Source organism: Pleurodeles waltl, chromosome 7 (genome assembly GCF_031143425.1).
Source record: "Pleurodeles waltl isolate 20211129_DDA chromosome 7, aPleWal1.hap1.20221129, whole genome shotgun sequence".
Classification (NCBI taxonomy): domain Eukaryota; kingdom Metazoa; phylum Chordata; class Amphibia; order Caudata; family Salamandridae; genus Pleurodeles; species Pleurodeles waltl.
In genome coordinates this window covers 1,545,411,266-1,545,428,016 of record NC_090446.1, presented here as the reverse complement: position 1 = coordinate 1,545,428,016, position 16,751 = coordinate 1,545,411,266, and the positions used below count along the sequence as shown (strand labels likewise).

The 16,751-nt window shown below is 45.8% G+C and overlaps 1 protein-coding gene across 2 annotated transcripts in view; it reads left to right on the top strand.

The window, feature by feature from the left end:
- LOC138246677 (carcinoembryonic antigen-related cell adhesion molecule 4-like) overlaps positions 1-16,751 on the top strand; it is a 184,508-nt gene that overhangs the window by 99,308 nt on the left and 68,449 nt on the right. For both annotated transcript variants that reach the window (XM_069201437.1, XM_069201436.1), the window contains exon 2: positions 1,397-1,747. In XM_069201437.1, coding sequence (XP_069057538.1) covers positions 1,397-1,747 — 351 coding nt within the window. The remainder of the gene's footprint in view (positions 1-1,396; positions 1,748-16,751) is intronic.

Below are 16,751 nucleotides of genomic sequence, written 5' to 3'. Positions count from 1 at the left end.
CATGCATATATACACCCCACAGGCGTCCATGCATGCTCACAACACGCACCTACACAACAGACACCTACCCAACACAGAAACCTACACATGCACACAACCCACAGATACCCACGCATACACACAACCCACAGACACCCATGCATGCTCACAACACTCAGACATCCACTCATGCATATATACACCCCACAGACGTCCATGCATGCTCACAACACGCACCTACACAACAGACACCTACCCAACACAGAAACCTACACATGCACACAACCCACAGATGCCCACGCATACACACAACCCACAGACACCCAGGCATGCACACAACACACAGTCACCCATTTATACACAACAGCCCACTGCCACCCTTGCATGATCACAACACACCCTCACATGTACACAACACAGATACCCACACATGGACACAACACACAGACACCCTTGCATGCACACAACACACATACGCATGTTCGCAGACACGCACACATGCACACAATAGACAAACTTCCACATGTGCATACAACCCACAGACACCCATGCTTTCTCACAACATGCAGACACCCTTATATGCACACAACACACGGACACCCGTACACAGCACAGCACCAAGGGTCCTACACAAGGTGAGGTGTTGTTCTTTAAGACAATATTCCAGATTCACCAAAAGACACTCCTTAACACCACACTTTAATTAAGCAGCACAGAGCTAGGTGACAACAATGCATTATCAAACTGCACTACACACATCCGGGACTCTGCCCCAGCGGTTGAGCTGGTTACCAGTGCACAATCAGAGATACTTAAGGTAACACACATTCTAGACAGGCCAGTGCAAGTACAAACCAGTACTGACTGGCAGGCCTCCTGCGACAAGAGGTCACACCAGTGGTAGATATCAGCAAAGAGCAGGGAGTATCACATGGGTCCAACAGCAGAGTACCGACAGCTCTCCATGGCTGTGCACTTCTTATTCAGATGTTGGGAGGGTTTGTGCTCAATTTGTAAACATGTAAGTACCTGGGCCCTTCTCAGGAGACCACTGCAGCTCAGACCACCCATTGCCCCCGCAAGTGCTACCAATGCCAGTGCAAACACGGGTACTAGCAGACGCCCTCCTACTACTGCGACAAATCCGACTATCCCAGGCCACCCAACTACAGAAGAATGGTGTGGGTGGCAGATATTATTATTTTTTTAATAAATCTTAAAGCATTAAACTGTTGGTGTGCTCATATCAAAATTAGGCTCACAAGGACACCTTGTGGGGTCTGTCGTTAATGCTGGCGTTGAGAATTAAGTGTCGGTGACGAGCACCAGAAACCACTGGCTCACAATAAGCACTGATAAGTTGGTTTAAATTGTAATAGCTCTGTTAAAATAACTTTCTTTCTTTATTGATTTGCAGCCCTTTTGACTTTTTGGATATCAGAAACCGCAGCTCAGATTGTTTTCAACCCATCAACGGTCCAAGTCAAAGTAGGATCCACCGCACAGCTCATCCCTTCCCAGATCACTGCGAAAATCCAGTATTACAACTGGTTTCGAGGGAGCGACACATCAGCCTCCAATCTGATTCTTGGATATCTCTCTGGTGCCATCAGCAATGGCCCTAAATACACTGGAAGGGAAACTGGGCTTCCAGAAGGAGTGCTGCGGATAGCAAATGTGATGAAAAATTACACTGGAAGCTACACAATCCAGATGCAGCTGGAGGCCCAATCCATCCAGCAGGGCACTGTGCAGCTACAGGTCCAAGGTAAGGGTTCTTTCATGTATTTGAATGTTTTGTTGTGTACATGACCTGAGGCATCGGAGCTCTGTACAGTACAGGACACATTTCCGCCTTTAAGAGTGGTTGCATTGATTCCGAGTTTATGTAGCAAGTTAAGCACATGTTCTGAGGTATACCTGGTCCACTCTCTGTATAAATTACATTGTTGCTATAAATCTGATATTCCCAGTCGGTAGTTCTTAGACCTGTCAGCTTTAGGGTGGTCTTTCCCCAGTCTTTTTGCCTTGATCCTCCTATTTTAGTTTCTTCCTTTTTGTTGGCTTTACGACTCTTTACACTTTACTACTGCTGGCCAGCACTAAAGTGCTTGTGCTCACTCCTTAAAACATGGTAAAATTGACCTACACCCAAATTGTATATTTAATTTGCTTATAGTTCCATAGTAAAGTGGTACGCCATATACCCAAGGCCTGTAATTTAAATGCTGTTGGTGGGCATGAGGCACATATTATGCCACCCACTTTAAGACATGTTTCAGGTCTGCCATTGCATTGCCATTACAGAAGTCCCTAAACAGACCACAAGACAGGGCGAAGAGTATTTAATAAGTTGGACATGTACTTTTAAGTTTTACAATTCCTGGTAGTGAGAAACTCACTCACAAATTTCTCTTTTATTACTGCGAGGCCTACCTCTCTATTAAGATAACATTGGGTTACCTTATTACATTTGATAAGTGCTAGATTGTGATTGGAAGCAGGTGGAAAAGGCATGTTTAGTATCTGAGGAAATTGTAATTTTAAAACCACTTTAATGGCAAAGTCAAATTTTTACCCTAACCAAGATTTGCTGCTGTGCAGGACAACCTAGCGGGACTTCACCAGCTACAGCCTGTAGCTTTGTCCCGCTGGAAGTCAGAATGAAGGAATCTTCACTGTGACTTCGTCCAGCATCTCCCTGAAGATGATCCCTCCTCCTCATACACCACAAGCTGCCATGACATACTGAACTTTACTTCTCTGATAGTTTTCCTTGAGATTTCTTACAAGTCCGAGGGTCAGCGGAGACAGGCCCAATCCACTTTGTGTATTCGACCCACGCTCCATTGTACTCAGCAATATCTTTCTACTTCGCTCCAGTCTTGCGTGACTAAATGTCTGCGCTTGATGTATTGATCTTTTAGGCTCTAATTTTCACTTTAAAGTTTACAAATTCGTAATTCCAGTTGTATTTTTGGGTGTTTGTTGTGAAATAATTTATTAAAATGTAATCTACTTTTCTAAATTGGTTTGAGATGTTTATTGTATTATGCTTTTACTTTATTGCTGTTTCAGTGCTGCATAAATTCTTTACTCATTGCCTCGAAGTTAAACCTGACTGCTTTTGTGCGAATATACCACAGGGTTAAGCACAGGTTAATTTGGTGAGTTTTGTGGCTCACCCTGACAGGAATTGTGCCTCTTGCTTGAAGGTCTCTCACACCACTCAACCAACAACCCAATTTCTCAAAGTAGCCCTTGGTAGTTACTGATAATTCTCTAGTGGGAGGTAGGGGCAGTGTTTCTGCAACCTGTATGATGTTGGGCCAGGAAGCGCATCTGTATTGTTTGTTTCAGTGCTAAAATCTGTGCTATAATTTATATAGGATGGAGAGTACTTGTGTTGGGGTGGGGTTCTGTGTATTATAGGAGGAGTACTCAATGTCCTTTTGTGCTTAGGTGTCTTCCTAGCAGTATTGATTTCTCCCTTTTCTTGGGGATAGCTGGTGATGGGTTGGTACATATCTCTGGCTGCAGGGAGTTCGAAGTTCCTGGTGCATTGCCAGAGAAAGAGCACGTGTTGAGTTTAAGGTGTTTTTTATTTTTGCTAGCCAGTTTTGAGCTTCCTTTAATGCTTCATTTAGATGGAGGATTCACCAAGTGGGTAGATTAGCAGATGGAGTTGAGGGTCGTCGGTGTATAGGTAGTAAGCACATTTGCCTTGTTGTAGAATCGCAATCACGGGCTCCACGCAAAGATTGAAGAGAATGGGTGATGGAGCCTTGGAGGGCTCCCAGGGGTATAGGAGATGTTTCAGATAGTTCTTCCTTCAGTTCCACTAGTTGGTAAGGTAGTAGGTGAACCAATTGAGAACTGTACCTATGCCCATGTGTACTTGTAGGGTGTTTAATAGAGTTTCGTGGTTGACTGTGTCAAGACTTGATGATAGCTCAAGCAGCTTAAACCAGCACGAGTTCTGTTTCCATTATCTCCAAAATGTTGTCTCTTATGTCAAGTATTCACCATTGGGTGCTGCATCGCGCCCTAAAGCCTGACGGGAGGATGTCAAGCAGGTCATGTTATATATATATTTTTTTAGGTTAAGTATTTTTATTGTTATTCATCAAATAAATTACGATAACAATCAGCACATCTGTAAATTAATATTCTGAAACGTAAAACAGAAAATATGAGAGGTTATTTGACAGTGAAATACATAAATTAACTAGGAGATTTGGAATTAATCGCAAGTTACTTGGATAGGTAGGTCAGGATCTGAAATTGCCAAATTAGATTGCATTCTGTGAATAGAACAAAATGCATTCCACCAAGTTTGGAGGATAACAGCCTGTCCATTAGGTGGTAGGTTTTTGGGTGGTTTTTCGCTGTGAGAAGTTAGAGTAATTTAGTCTTGAGGTCATCTTGAGGTTTGTTGGAGATAGATGGATGCTCTAAGTAAGTTTGCATTTATTTTGTCTGCTAGTCCGTTAGTGTCTATTTGTCTGATGCCCCATGCCCAGGGTTTGTCTGTGGGACTGCCCTTTGGTTCTTTGCAGAGTTGAGATTAGATGGAAAAGGATGATGTGGTGTTTTGACCAGTCTACTGCTAGCGTAAACTCCAATGTTAAACAGTCAGCCTAAGGTATAAGTTGGCCTAGGATGGTCTTGACACGGATTGTTGCTGCAGTGTTGTCTTAGTTCATTGTTTTCTACAACAGCTTTGAGGGTGGCTATTACAGTGTTGCTGGTGTTGTTTCAGTGTATATTGATGCCCCCTTGAAGTATGTTGTTGGTGTCAAGGAGGGACCGGTGTGTTAGATAGTTTATCAGTTGTTCATAGAACTTGTGTTGGTCTCCCGGGCGTTGATAGACAATATATCATTTAGTTGTTTTAGAGTCTTTTGAGGAGAGTGTGACTTCCAGGTCTTCAAAAGAAGAGAGGTTCTGTGTTAATTTGTAGGGTGTTTCTGTGTATGAGCGTTACTCCACTTCCCTTAAGTCACTCCTGGTCAATGCCTTTTATTGAGAAGTGTGAGGAAATGAGTGAAGTGAAGTAGTTTATCCATGTTTCTGTTAGGAAAGTCATGTCAGTTTTGCTAGAATCATCTCAGCTATTTCTCTTCCGTGCTTGATTGCGTATGTTTGTGTCTTCAGTTGACCATGTACACGGGTGTCTTGAACCTATCTTCTTAGGGGCTTTTTGATTTCTGTTTAAGTTGCCATGTAGGGAGACGGTTGCCTGGGGCAGTATTCAGCTGTTACCAGTGGTGGCTAGGTCTAGAGTCTTTGGCTGTTTAGGCTATTGGGAAGAGTTCAGCTTGTTGGCAGTCCGTGTAATGGAGGTCAGGTTGGCATTAGAGGCTAAGGTGTTCATCATGACATTTATTTTCTTCACTAGTTATTCAGTATTGCTTGTTGTGGTGGCCTCCACAAGAAGGAGTGCAATGAGTCAGTGGCTGTCTAGATTAGGGTAGAGGTTGGGTGGTGTACAGATGTGGAAGGTAAGGTAACTTGTGGTAGTCATAAGTTTAATTGGGATTCTGTGGGTTTGGAATGGAGGAGCCCCCGAGGTTGTTGGGAGAGTCATGTAAGAGTCACTTAAGGATGCGACCGTGTGTATTGGTAGGAACGTGACTGGGTGGCATGCATTGAGCCGTGTGTCCCTGCAAGGTGTGAACATTCCCTTTTCCTCATTTTTGTTGTGAGTGTAATGATTCATGGGGAGTACAAGGGACTTGAGGCTGTTGTGCATGGTGTGGGCTGTTCGACGTGGGGATGGCTGTGTTGTGTCACCTGTGGTAATGAGTGCCAAGCATAGTTTAGGTAGGTCTTGCATGGTGTCGAGTAGGGACGCCCTTGTGCTATAATTGTAGGTCCCTGCCTCTGTTGTAGGGGGCTTAATGTGTTAGAGCTGGGGTGGGTTGTAAATGGAGGTGTTGGGGTGATGATATGGGCATGAATGTGTCTTGTAGAGAGGGTGAGAGTCATGGTTCTATCTGGTGGCAGGGAGGGTGAGATCATTTGGGGTTCAATTGTTTCTCATTGGTGAGTTGGCTGTATGGTGAGTTTCATCAGGGTCAAGAGCCTCTGGGCTGGATTTAGATCTCAGAGGATGGAATACTCTGTCACAAACATGACGGATATCCCGTCCACCATATTACGATCTCCATAGAATGTAATGAGATTATAATACGGGGGACGGGATGCCCGTCACATTTGTGATGGAGTATTCTCCGTCAAGACCTAAATCAGGCCTTCAGTTGCAAAATGAGGGTCACTTTAGACTGTTGAGTAAATCCCATGATTAGACATATGGTACAGTTCCTCCGGGTCTGGTGCGCGTTGTGTGAAGGAGCGAGTAACATCGTTGTTCAAGGATGGAATGTGTGAAAAGGGGTACCATGGTGTATGGAATGCTGGGTTCTTGTGGGTGAGTTACTCGTAGGATGTGGTTCACTAGGGTCCGTTACGGATTGTGTGATAGTGCTGGTGAGTGATGGTGAGGGGCTGCAGGTATAAAGAGGGGTATCTGTTTGTGTGCAGAAGGGTGTGTCATGGTTGCGATACTTCTGTGGGTCTGGGTGGGACGTGTGTGGGTTATAGGTCTGATTGGCTTTAGTTAGGGGCTCGTCAAGTATAGTGACGTGGAGGTCGAAGATGTGTAGGTTCTGTTTGGGTGCTCCTATCAGGATATTGCCCTTTTTGTGGATGGATATGAAGTTCTTAGAGGGTGAGATAGTAAGCTTAATGCCACATCGGACTTTAATTGATTTAGACACATATAGCCTGCTTATAAGAGGTCTTTGTATTTCATAGGCTTTTGCCTGTGGAACATATGGTCCACTTTTGGTACGCCTGTGTCGGCACTATTGAAGAGGCCTGCAGTGACTGTTTCTGGGAGTAGTCTGTACTACATAATCTTCGCTGCAAATTTTGACAGTTTTGTTGGGTTGATGATTTTGAAGGACTTCAGGCCACAATGTTTTAGTGTTTTGTTGGGGGTGGGATCCATTTTGATGGGTTTTCTCAAGAAGTTGTGAATGGATGTTGGGCTGGGACTTCTTCTCTGAGGACTGTTGATGTGTGTAGTGTGGCACACACTTGTTGATGCAGCGGTTGTTTATTTTAGAGCGCTGGTACCTCCTTGGTTGATTGTTTGGTATTTGGTTAGTTTGGAGTGGTTTGGTGGTTAGTTTGCCATCCTTGTCACCCTGTGTTTTTGAAGTTTGTTGGGAATGTTTTCAGCATTGATAGTCTGTATTCCCAGCGAGCTAATCATGGATCCTTATGACATGTTCCTCTGCACCAAGCTGGTTGTCTTCAGATCCCTGGCACGATGCCGGGTGTTGTACATTGCCCTCTTTGAGTCGGTATGCCTAAATTCCAGTTCTTTATTCATACGCCCACATTCTCCTCACCAGTGATCCTGAGAAGGACTCTGGCCTCATTCTCCTGATCTTCTTGAAGGTTTTCTAATTCTGGGTCTGAGTCTCCCTGTTATTCCTCACTTCCCCCTCCACTTTCACTTGGAGATTGTGGCTGTAGTTTAGAGACATGCACGGTGTTCCTGCAGAGTTCATAATTCTGATGGCAATTAAGGAGCTGCTTGGAATAACTTTCAGAAAGTGAGGAGACCACGAGCCACATCGATGTGGAAGATGCACCTACTAGGAAAAGAGCAGAGGGTGGAGGTGGACAGAGCATCATTCAGCTAAGGTTGCTGGGGTCACCACGAGGCGGCGCAAAGTTTTAAATGTAGCGCTGACTACAAATGTTCTACATTTTGTAACGGTTTTCACTTTTTTTGTGTGCACATTATTTTTATCCCCGAGCCTGTTCAGAGATTGTAGGTTAATCTAACAAAGTTTACTGGAATCTAGTGCTTGTGTACAGTTAGGGCCGGGCTACCAGTAGACAGCCTTTGTCTTTTTGTGGTGTGACGACGTGTACTGCTGCTCTCCCCCCCCGACCCCCACAAGGTTTAGATTTGGCTCTACTGATTTCAACATCACAAATTGTAATGCTCGCCCACGAGACGCCTGCTGTGGACCATCAGGGAGTGGGCTAAGTAATTATGGGTGCAGTTAATCCTGGTCTTTGCCCAGCATGAGTTGTGTGCTGCTCTCACATCGCCAGCCTCGGTCCTCCAACCAAGGCGGAGACCCATTTCCACCTCAGCCTGCAGGATACGCAGGTCTATTCACTTGGCGCTGAAAGGCTTCCTGTCCTCCACTAGGTGGCTATGATGTAACAGAACTTGATGGTGGCCCCCATGCGAAGTACCTGGAGAGGGCCCCCTGGACCAAGTCAGGGTCCTGCTGCCCATGCAGTGTTCTGTGCTGAGGGAGCCCCCCTGGAGCTCAGGGCCAGATCCGCACTGCAGGGGCTGTGGGGACCTTTGTTATGCCACTGGCTAGGATGTATCCTAGTGCCGTTGCGGGCCTTTGAGGCTTTAGAGACCGCACACTATTTTAAATCTGATTCTTCATGGAATCTAAAAATGCTCTTGTAGATGCAACAGACTCGCTGCTACTACTCTGTGGTGAAGTCGAAGTGCTGTAGGCCTCAAACACTCTATGGGGCGTATGTATTAAGGGTTTGGCATTTTTTTAACGGACTGTAAGGAAAGGCCTCCTTGGCATGGTTACCCCCTGACTTTTTGCCTTTGCTGATGCTAAGTTATGATTTGAAAGTGTGCTGAGGCCTGCTAATCAGGCCCCAGCACCAGTGTTCTTTCGCTAACCTGTACTTTTGTTTCCACAATTGGCACACCCTGGCATCCAGGTAAGTCCCTTGTAATTGTTACCCCTGGTACCAAGGGCACTGATGCCAGGGAAGGTCTCTAAGGGCTGCAGCATGTCTTATGCCACCCTGGGGACCCCTCACTCAGCTTGCCAGCTTGTGTGTGCTAGTGGGGATAAATCGACTAAGTCGACATGGCACTCCCCTCAGGGTGCCATGCCAACCTCACACTGCCTACAGGTATAGGTAAGTCACCCCTCTAGCAGGCCTTACAGCCCTAAGGCAGGGTGCACTATACCCTAGGTGAGGGTATAGGTGCATGAGCACTATGCCCCTACAGTGTCTAAGTAAAACCTTAGACATTGTAAGTGCAGGGTAGCCATAAGAGTATATGGTCTGGGAGTCTGTCATGCACGAACTCCACAGCACCATAATGGCTACACTGAAAACTGTGAAGTTTGGTATCAAACTTCTCAGCACAATAAATGCACACTGATGCCAGTGTACATTTTATTGTAACATACACCCCAGAGGGTACCTTAGTGGTGCCTCCTGAAAGCTTAACCGACTACCCGTGTAGGCTGACTAGTTTTAGCAGCCTGCCACACACCAGACATGTTGCTGGCCACATGGGGAGAGTGCCTTTGTCACTCTGTGGCTAGTAACAAAGCCTGTACTGGGTGGAGGTGCTTCTCACCTCCCCCTGCAGGAACTGTAACACCTGGCTCACCCCCTTTGTTACAGCACCCCAGGGCACTCCAGCTAGTGGAGTTGCCCGCCCCCTCCAGCCACGGCCCCACTTTTGGCGGCAAGGCCGGAGGAGATAATGAGAAAAGCAAGGAGGAGCCACTGGCCAGTCAGGACAGCCCCTAAGGTGTCCTGAGCTGAGGTGACTCTAACTTTTAGAAGTCCTCCATCTTTCAGATGGAGGATTCCGCCAATAGGATTAGGGATGAGCCCCCCTCCCCTCAGGGAGGAGGCACAAAGAGGGTGTAGCCACCCTCAGGGCTAGTAGCCATTGGCTACTAACCCCCCAGACCTAAACACACCCCTAAATTCAGTATTTAGGGGCTCCCCAGAACCTAGGAACTCAGATTCCTGCAACCTAAGAAGAAGAAGGACTGCTGAGCTGAAACCCTGCAGAGAAGACGGAGACACCAACTGCTTTGGCCCCAGCTCTACCGGCCTGTCTCCCCACTTCTAAAGACACTGCTCCAGCGACGCGTTCCACAGGGTTCAGCAACCTCTGAAGCCTCAGAGGACTACCCTGCATCTAGAAGGACCAAGAACTCCAGAGGACAGCGGCTCTGTTTCCCAAAGACTGCAACAAAGAAGCAACTTTGAAACAACATACGTTTCCCGCCGGAAGCGTGAGACTTTGCACTCTGCACCCAACACCCCCGGCTCGACTTGTGGAGAACAAACACCACAGGGAGGACTCCCCAGTGACTACGAGACCGTGAGTAGCCAAAGTTGACCCCCCCTGAACCCCCACAGCGACGCCTGCAGAGAGAATCCCAAGGCTCCCCCTGACCGCGACTGCCTGCTTCAAAGACCCGATGCCTGGTAAAGACACTGCAACCGCAGCCCCCAGGCCCTGAAGGATCCGACCTCCAGTGCAGGAGCGACCCCCAGGTGGCCCTCTCCCTTGCCCAGGTGGTGGCTATCCTGAGGAGCCCCCCCCCCCTTGCCTGCTTGCATCGCTGAAGAGACCCCTTGGTCTCCCATTGATTTCTATTGCGAACCCGACGACTGTTTGCACACTGCACCCGGCCGCCCCCGTGCTGCTGAGGGTGTACTTTTTGTGTGGACTTGTGTCCCCCCCCGGTGCCCTACAAAACCCCCCTGGTCTGCCCTCCGAAGACGCGGGTACTTACCTGCTGGCAAACTGGAACCGGGGCACCCCTTCTCCATTGAAGCCTATGTGTTTTGGGCACCACTTTGACCTCTGCACCTGACCGGCCCTGAGCTGCTGGTGTGGTAAATTTGGGGTTGCTCTAAACCCCCAGCGGTGGGCTACCTTGGACCCAAACTTGAACCCCGTAGGTGGTTTACTTACCTGCAAAAACTAACAAACACTTACCTCCCCCAGGAACTGTTGGAAATTGCACTGTCTAGTTTTATAATAGCTATTTGTCATTTATGTGAAAACTGTATATGCTATTTTGCTAATTCAAAGTTCCTAAAGTTCCTACATGACATACCTTTCATTTGAAGTATTACTTGTAAATCTTAAACCTGTGGTTCTTAAAATAAACTAAGAAAATATATTTTTCTATACAAAAACCTATTGGCCTGGAATTGTCTCAGAGTGTGTGTTCCTCATTTATTGCCTGTGTGTGTGTACAACAAACGCTTAACACTACCCTCTGATAAGCCTACTGCTCGACCACACTACCACAAAATAGAGCTTTAGAATTATCTCTTTTTGCCACTATCTTACCTCTAAGGGGAACCCTTGGACTCTGTGCATGCTATTTCTTACTTTGAAATATTACATACAGAGCCAACTTCCTACACGGACCAAATCACAATTTCGGTCCGTTAAGAAATGCTAAATTCTCTTTCCATATGTACAAAAGCAGATAGGGAATCACAAATCGAGAAAGGGGTCGTACCCTTGATTTTTGTATTTCCTAATGTGGAAATACGCCATTAGTACCTATGGTCCCCTAGGCATTCCATAAATAGCAATTTCTTAAAGTGATTTTTACTCTGTAGGAAATGCTATTAGGAAACCTCTATTTTTGTACATTCCATTTTGCATTCGCTAAATAGCACTTTCTTACAATAACCTATTTAGGTAATGCAAAAACAGAATTTCGCACATATGTCCCTTCGATTCAGAAATACAGTGGTCTGCTTTTGTGTGCAGACTGGATCTAAAAGATTTTTCAGCACAGCTCGTGCGTGCCGGTAGCTGGCGTCGTACGGCTCTGCATCGACCTTGTCCCACCATGGAAGTGATAGCTGGAGCAGACTGTAAGCTCCACCCAAGAGTGCTGACGTCAGTTTCTTTCTTTCTGCACCTTCATATGCTAGCTCCTAATGTTTTCTCATCAGTTGACAAGTGTTTTTTTTTCCACTACATTATTTCCCAGTGTGCTAGGGATCATGTCCCCTCCTAATACTACACAGTTTAGACCTTTGGTGGGACTGTCACAAGCAGATGTTTGTGACAGATCCCCAGAAAGGAGTGTGCTGTATACATCTTCAGGTGATTCAGGATTGCCAAGCTGTTGAACAACACAGGTCATTAAAGCCCCATTCCTGCTCAAACTTGAGGCACTGAGCTATTCCTGCTCCTATTGGGCTGCTCCTGTGACAGCTCTTCATCGTGGCCAAGTCCGTGGTTAAGTCAAACTCCAATAAGAAGCCTAAGAAGAGCAAGTAGGACTTCTAATGCTGCTCTCCCTCTGAGAAGTTGTGAGGATGTCCCCTCGATCTCACTACTGAACCCTTGCCAAGCAGCTTATTCCACAATTGAGCCTGATGAATCCTGAATTTTCCGGGGTCAATGTTGTAACCGATGGAGGCTTTCAAATAATTCATCTTACAAATCTTTGGCACATCGCCGACTCTCTCTGGTGCACCTTCAGACCCCACAGATCTCTGAAACCTCCAGCTGAATTACCACCACTAGATTCAGCCTTGAAACAGACCAGATCCATGCCAGTTCCTGATGCATCGGCGCCAGCCCCCGTGTCGCCGATGCCGGATGACGACACTGATTCTGTTGTTCTGTCTCAATCAGAACCAAATCCATCTCAACCTTGACAGAGGTCACATCCTTAAAAACCTCCCAAAACAACTTGCCCCTTTTCACTCTGATTCAGACAAAATATTGAAAATGCTCGGGCTGGTGTAGGTTCTATCTTCCCTGGATCCGGGACACTGTATGGTATAGTAGGACCTCCAGGACACCTATTTACATGTCCCTGTCTTGCAGGCCCACAGGCTCTACTTGTGGTTCAACGTGGGTCGGGAGCATTTTCAGTTTGACATGTTCCTTTTCACCTCACCAGTGTTCCTCAGGTGTACACAAAGTTAATGGTTGTGGTTGCAGCATACTTTTGGAAGTAGAGTATACCCCTACCTCGACGAATGTCAGTTGAAGATGGGCTCACCACAGTCGTAGACCACCTCCAGTCGACAGCAAACCTCCTGATAGCATTAGGGTTCACTATTAACATGCAAAATTCACAGCTTACTCCTATGTAGGGCCTTCCTTTCATCAGAGCCATCCTGTATACTGGATGCTATCGGCCTTCTCTCCAGATCGAGCCCAGGACATTTGGGCTATGAATCTGATGTTTCAGCCTCAAGGACTATGGCTCTAATGTTTCTGGGGCTATTGGCCTCCTGCATCCTTCTGGTCGATCTTGACTGATGGCATATTTAAGTGTTGCAGTTGGATCTGAAGTCTCATTTGGCCTGGCATCCGGGAAACTGCATTAGATCTGTAGTGGTGGCTGCTTGACCACAGTTGTCCCAGTGGTAGACCTCACTTCCTGCTTGTTAGAAATGGGGTCTCTAGTTGGCAGAGGTATCCACCCTTGTACAAGTAGGGTCCACAATCCTAGTCACAACACAATCGTAAATTATCCTGTTCCCACCCTCTGGTAGCTTGGCACTGAGCAGTCAGGCTTAACTTAGAAGGCAATGTGTAAGGTATTTGTGCAATAAATCACACCGTAACACAGTGAAAACAACACAAAAATACACCAACAATAGATAATATTTATCTGAATAAAATAAGGCTGAAACAATGAAAATCCAATGTACATAAGCAAAGTTATGAATTTTTAAAGATTAAATTCAACTAAGGCGTTGCTGGAGTCAGTGCTGTGTCAATCCCTTACGGCTTCTGAGGAGATGAAGCATCAGTTCTGCACTGCGAGGCAGGTGGATGTGAGGCTTTGGTTCCATCCGGATGTAGGGGGAGCTTTTGCAGTGTCTTTTACGATGCGTCGATTCCTTGTGAGCCAGCGGGGTCGCGGTTCTGGTCTGTCATAATGTGTCGACTTTTCAGTGTTGTGATGACCCTGTGTGACATCAGCAGAGTTCCTGCAACGTCGGAGTTGCGTTGAAGGCTGTGGTCTTTGCGAGTGCAGGAGTAGGTCTAGAAGTGTCTGAGTTGGTGGGGTCAGAAACCCAGTTTATATACCCAAAAATGCCTTTGAAGTAGGGGAGACCTCAAAAAGTGTTTTTGGAAGTGCACAAGTTCCCCTTTCGGTCCAGTCTTGTCTGCCAGGGTCCCTGTGGGGGGGGGGGGGGTTATCAGTCCTTTGCTTTGTGTGAGGGCAGGCCACTGGCCTTTGAAATGTAAGTGTCAGGCCCTCCACCCTTCCAGCCCAGGAAGACCCATTCATTATGCAGATGAATGAAGATGTGACTGAGTGTCCTGTTTTTGTGGTTGTCTAGGTGAAATGCACAAGGGAGCTGTCAACCAGCACATACCAGACATTGATTGGAGACAGGCTGTAAGGCACAGATGGTTTTAAATGCAGAGAAATGCTCAGTTTCTGAAAGTGGCATTTCGAAAATAGTAATATGAAATCCAACCTCACCAATAAGCAGGATTTTCTATTACCATTCTGGCCATACTAAATATGATCTGGTTACCCCTTTCTGATGAGAATCTACCACTCAAACAGTATATGAGGGCAGTCCTGATGCTAGTCTATGAACGGAGCAGCCCTCACAGTAGTGGAAAACTAATTTAGGAGTTTTCCACTACCAGGACATATAAAACACATATGTATATGTCCTGCCTTTTAGCTACATAGCACCCTGCCCTATGGAGTACCTATAGCCTACCTTAGGGGTGACTTATATGTAGAAAGAGGGGAGTTTAAGGCTTAGCAAGTACTTTTAAATGCCAAGTCGCAATGGCAATGGCAGTGACACTGCACACAGAGGCCTTGCAATGGCAGGCCTGGGGCATGGTTAGGGGGCTACTTATGTGAGTAGCACAACCAGTGCTGCAGGCCCACTAGTAGCATTTAATTTACAGGCCCTGGGCACATGTAGTGCACTTTACTAGGGACTTAAAAGTACATTAAATATGCAAATTGGGTATAAGCCTATGTTACCATGTTTTTAGGGAGAGAGCACACACACTTTAGCACTGGTTAGCAGTGGTAAAGTGTCCAGAGTCCTAAAGCCAGCAACAATTAGGTCAGAAACAAAGGAGGATGGCAAAAGGTTTGGGATAACCCTACGGAGAGGCCATTTTCCAGCACTGCTCCTCCCAGAGCTGAGAGTGTTGTCCTCACTGATGTGTTGGGGGGGATAGACCTTCTAGGGAAGGTGGAGATCAGAGGACTCTGGTGTCAGGTGGAGACCCATATCCACATCAATTTGTTGGATATGCATCATTCGCTTGGCTTTGAAACACACCTCACACTCCTTGACCCAGGCCCTTACATGAATGTCCACGCTAGGCCACCAAAATGTCTCCCTTAAGTGTCATTGTTTGACTTAAATGGAACTCAAGTACTATGTGTATCAACCGAGGCCTCACTGTGCTCGAGGGCACACACTTATCACCTTTAATTATTAGCTTGTCACCACACAGAGTCAACTTATCAGTAACATTAAAGAATAGTCTAACCACATCCAGAAATACTCTTTCTCCTCACACATCCTTTAATCATGACTACCATTTCCTTTGTTATGATATCTTTTTCCAGAGCTCCCATCGAATCCTCCTTTGAGACACAACCATCTAAACCTTCCATTGAGTCCACCACACACTCAACCACCTCCTTAGTATCCAGCTCACAACCACTGCCTTAACAAATATTCTGTAATCTTGTTCTTCCATACTGGAACATATTCCACATCACAGTCTTAATCCTGCATCTTCGCAGCTAATGTTACCAAACTCCCAAGCAATTCTTGGTGCCTGAAGGTCACAAAACTTTAAGCAATGGTTTGTGATCTGTCCTCAATACCACCTTGCTACCCCAAGTAAATGTACGGCGGTAGTAGTAGTATTCTGTTGCCTATGCCTAATACCTCCAATCTGATGACAGAAAAGTCCCAATAAGCCCCGGACAACAAACAAGAAGCAAAAGCAACAGTTCTCTTCACCTTACTGTGGATTTGTGAAAGTACTCCACCAATACTAATGGTGTTTTCATCACCAGTGAGTATGGCTTTCAATCCCACCTGAAATGGCACCAAGATGCCTGCATTGGCAAGGTTATCCTTACCCTTCATAAAAGCCGATTGTTGAGCTTTACCCCAGACAAATTTCTTTCCCTTCCTCAACAACATCCATCCTTCTGTTTTGTCAGATTTGTGAGTAAAATCTTGAAATAATTTGGAATAGTATTCGACTAATCCCATGAAGGATCAGAGCTTGCCCTTATCAGGAACTTCTGCATTAACTGTCCCATTCACCAAATGGAGTTTGGGTTTGACTCCTTCCCCTAAAATGAAATATTTCACCTTCTGCACCAGAAATGTACATTTTCCTTTCTTAAAAGTTAACCCTGCAATAGCAATGCATACAGTGTTTCATTATGTACAGCAATGCTTTTTCTAAAGACGAATACATTATCCTGAAAAATACCACATATTTACCCCAGATAACACATTTGATATTAGTCTTAGGAAAATGATCAGACAGATGATAACTCAAATGACTGTTGTTTGAATTGAAACATTCTGTCACTGGTGGTAAAAACAGCCAAATGCCTGGAATCCGGATGAAGCTTTTCTGATGATAAGCACTTCGCACATCAAGTTTTGTTTTCCACCAGCCAATAACAGAATCAATTCAATAATATTAGGCAGCAGGAAACCATCTTTGACGATGTTAGAATTGAGGCTGTGCAAGTCAACACAGAACCTCAATGACCCATAAGGTTTTTTTGTAATGACAATGGGCAACAAACACTCCATGGGTTCCACTGGCTCTATGATCTTGTCCTTGATCATTTGTTCCAAAATTGGTTTGATTTCTGCTGTAATAATCAAATAATTTTCCTGACTACATGTCTGACTGGCACTGCATC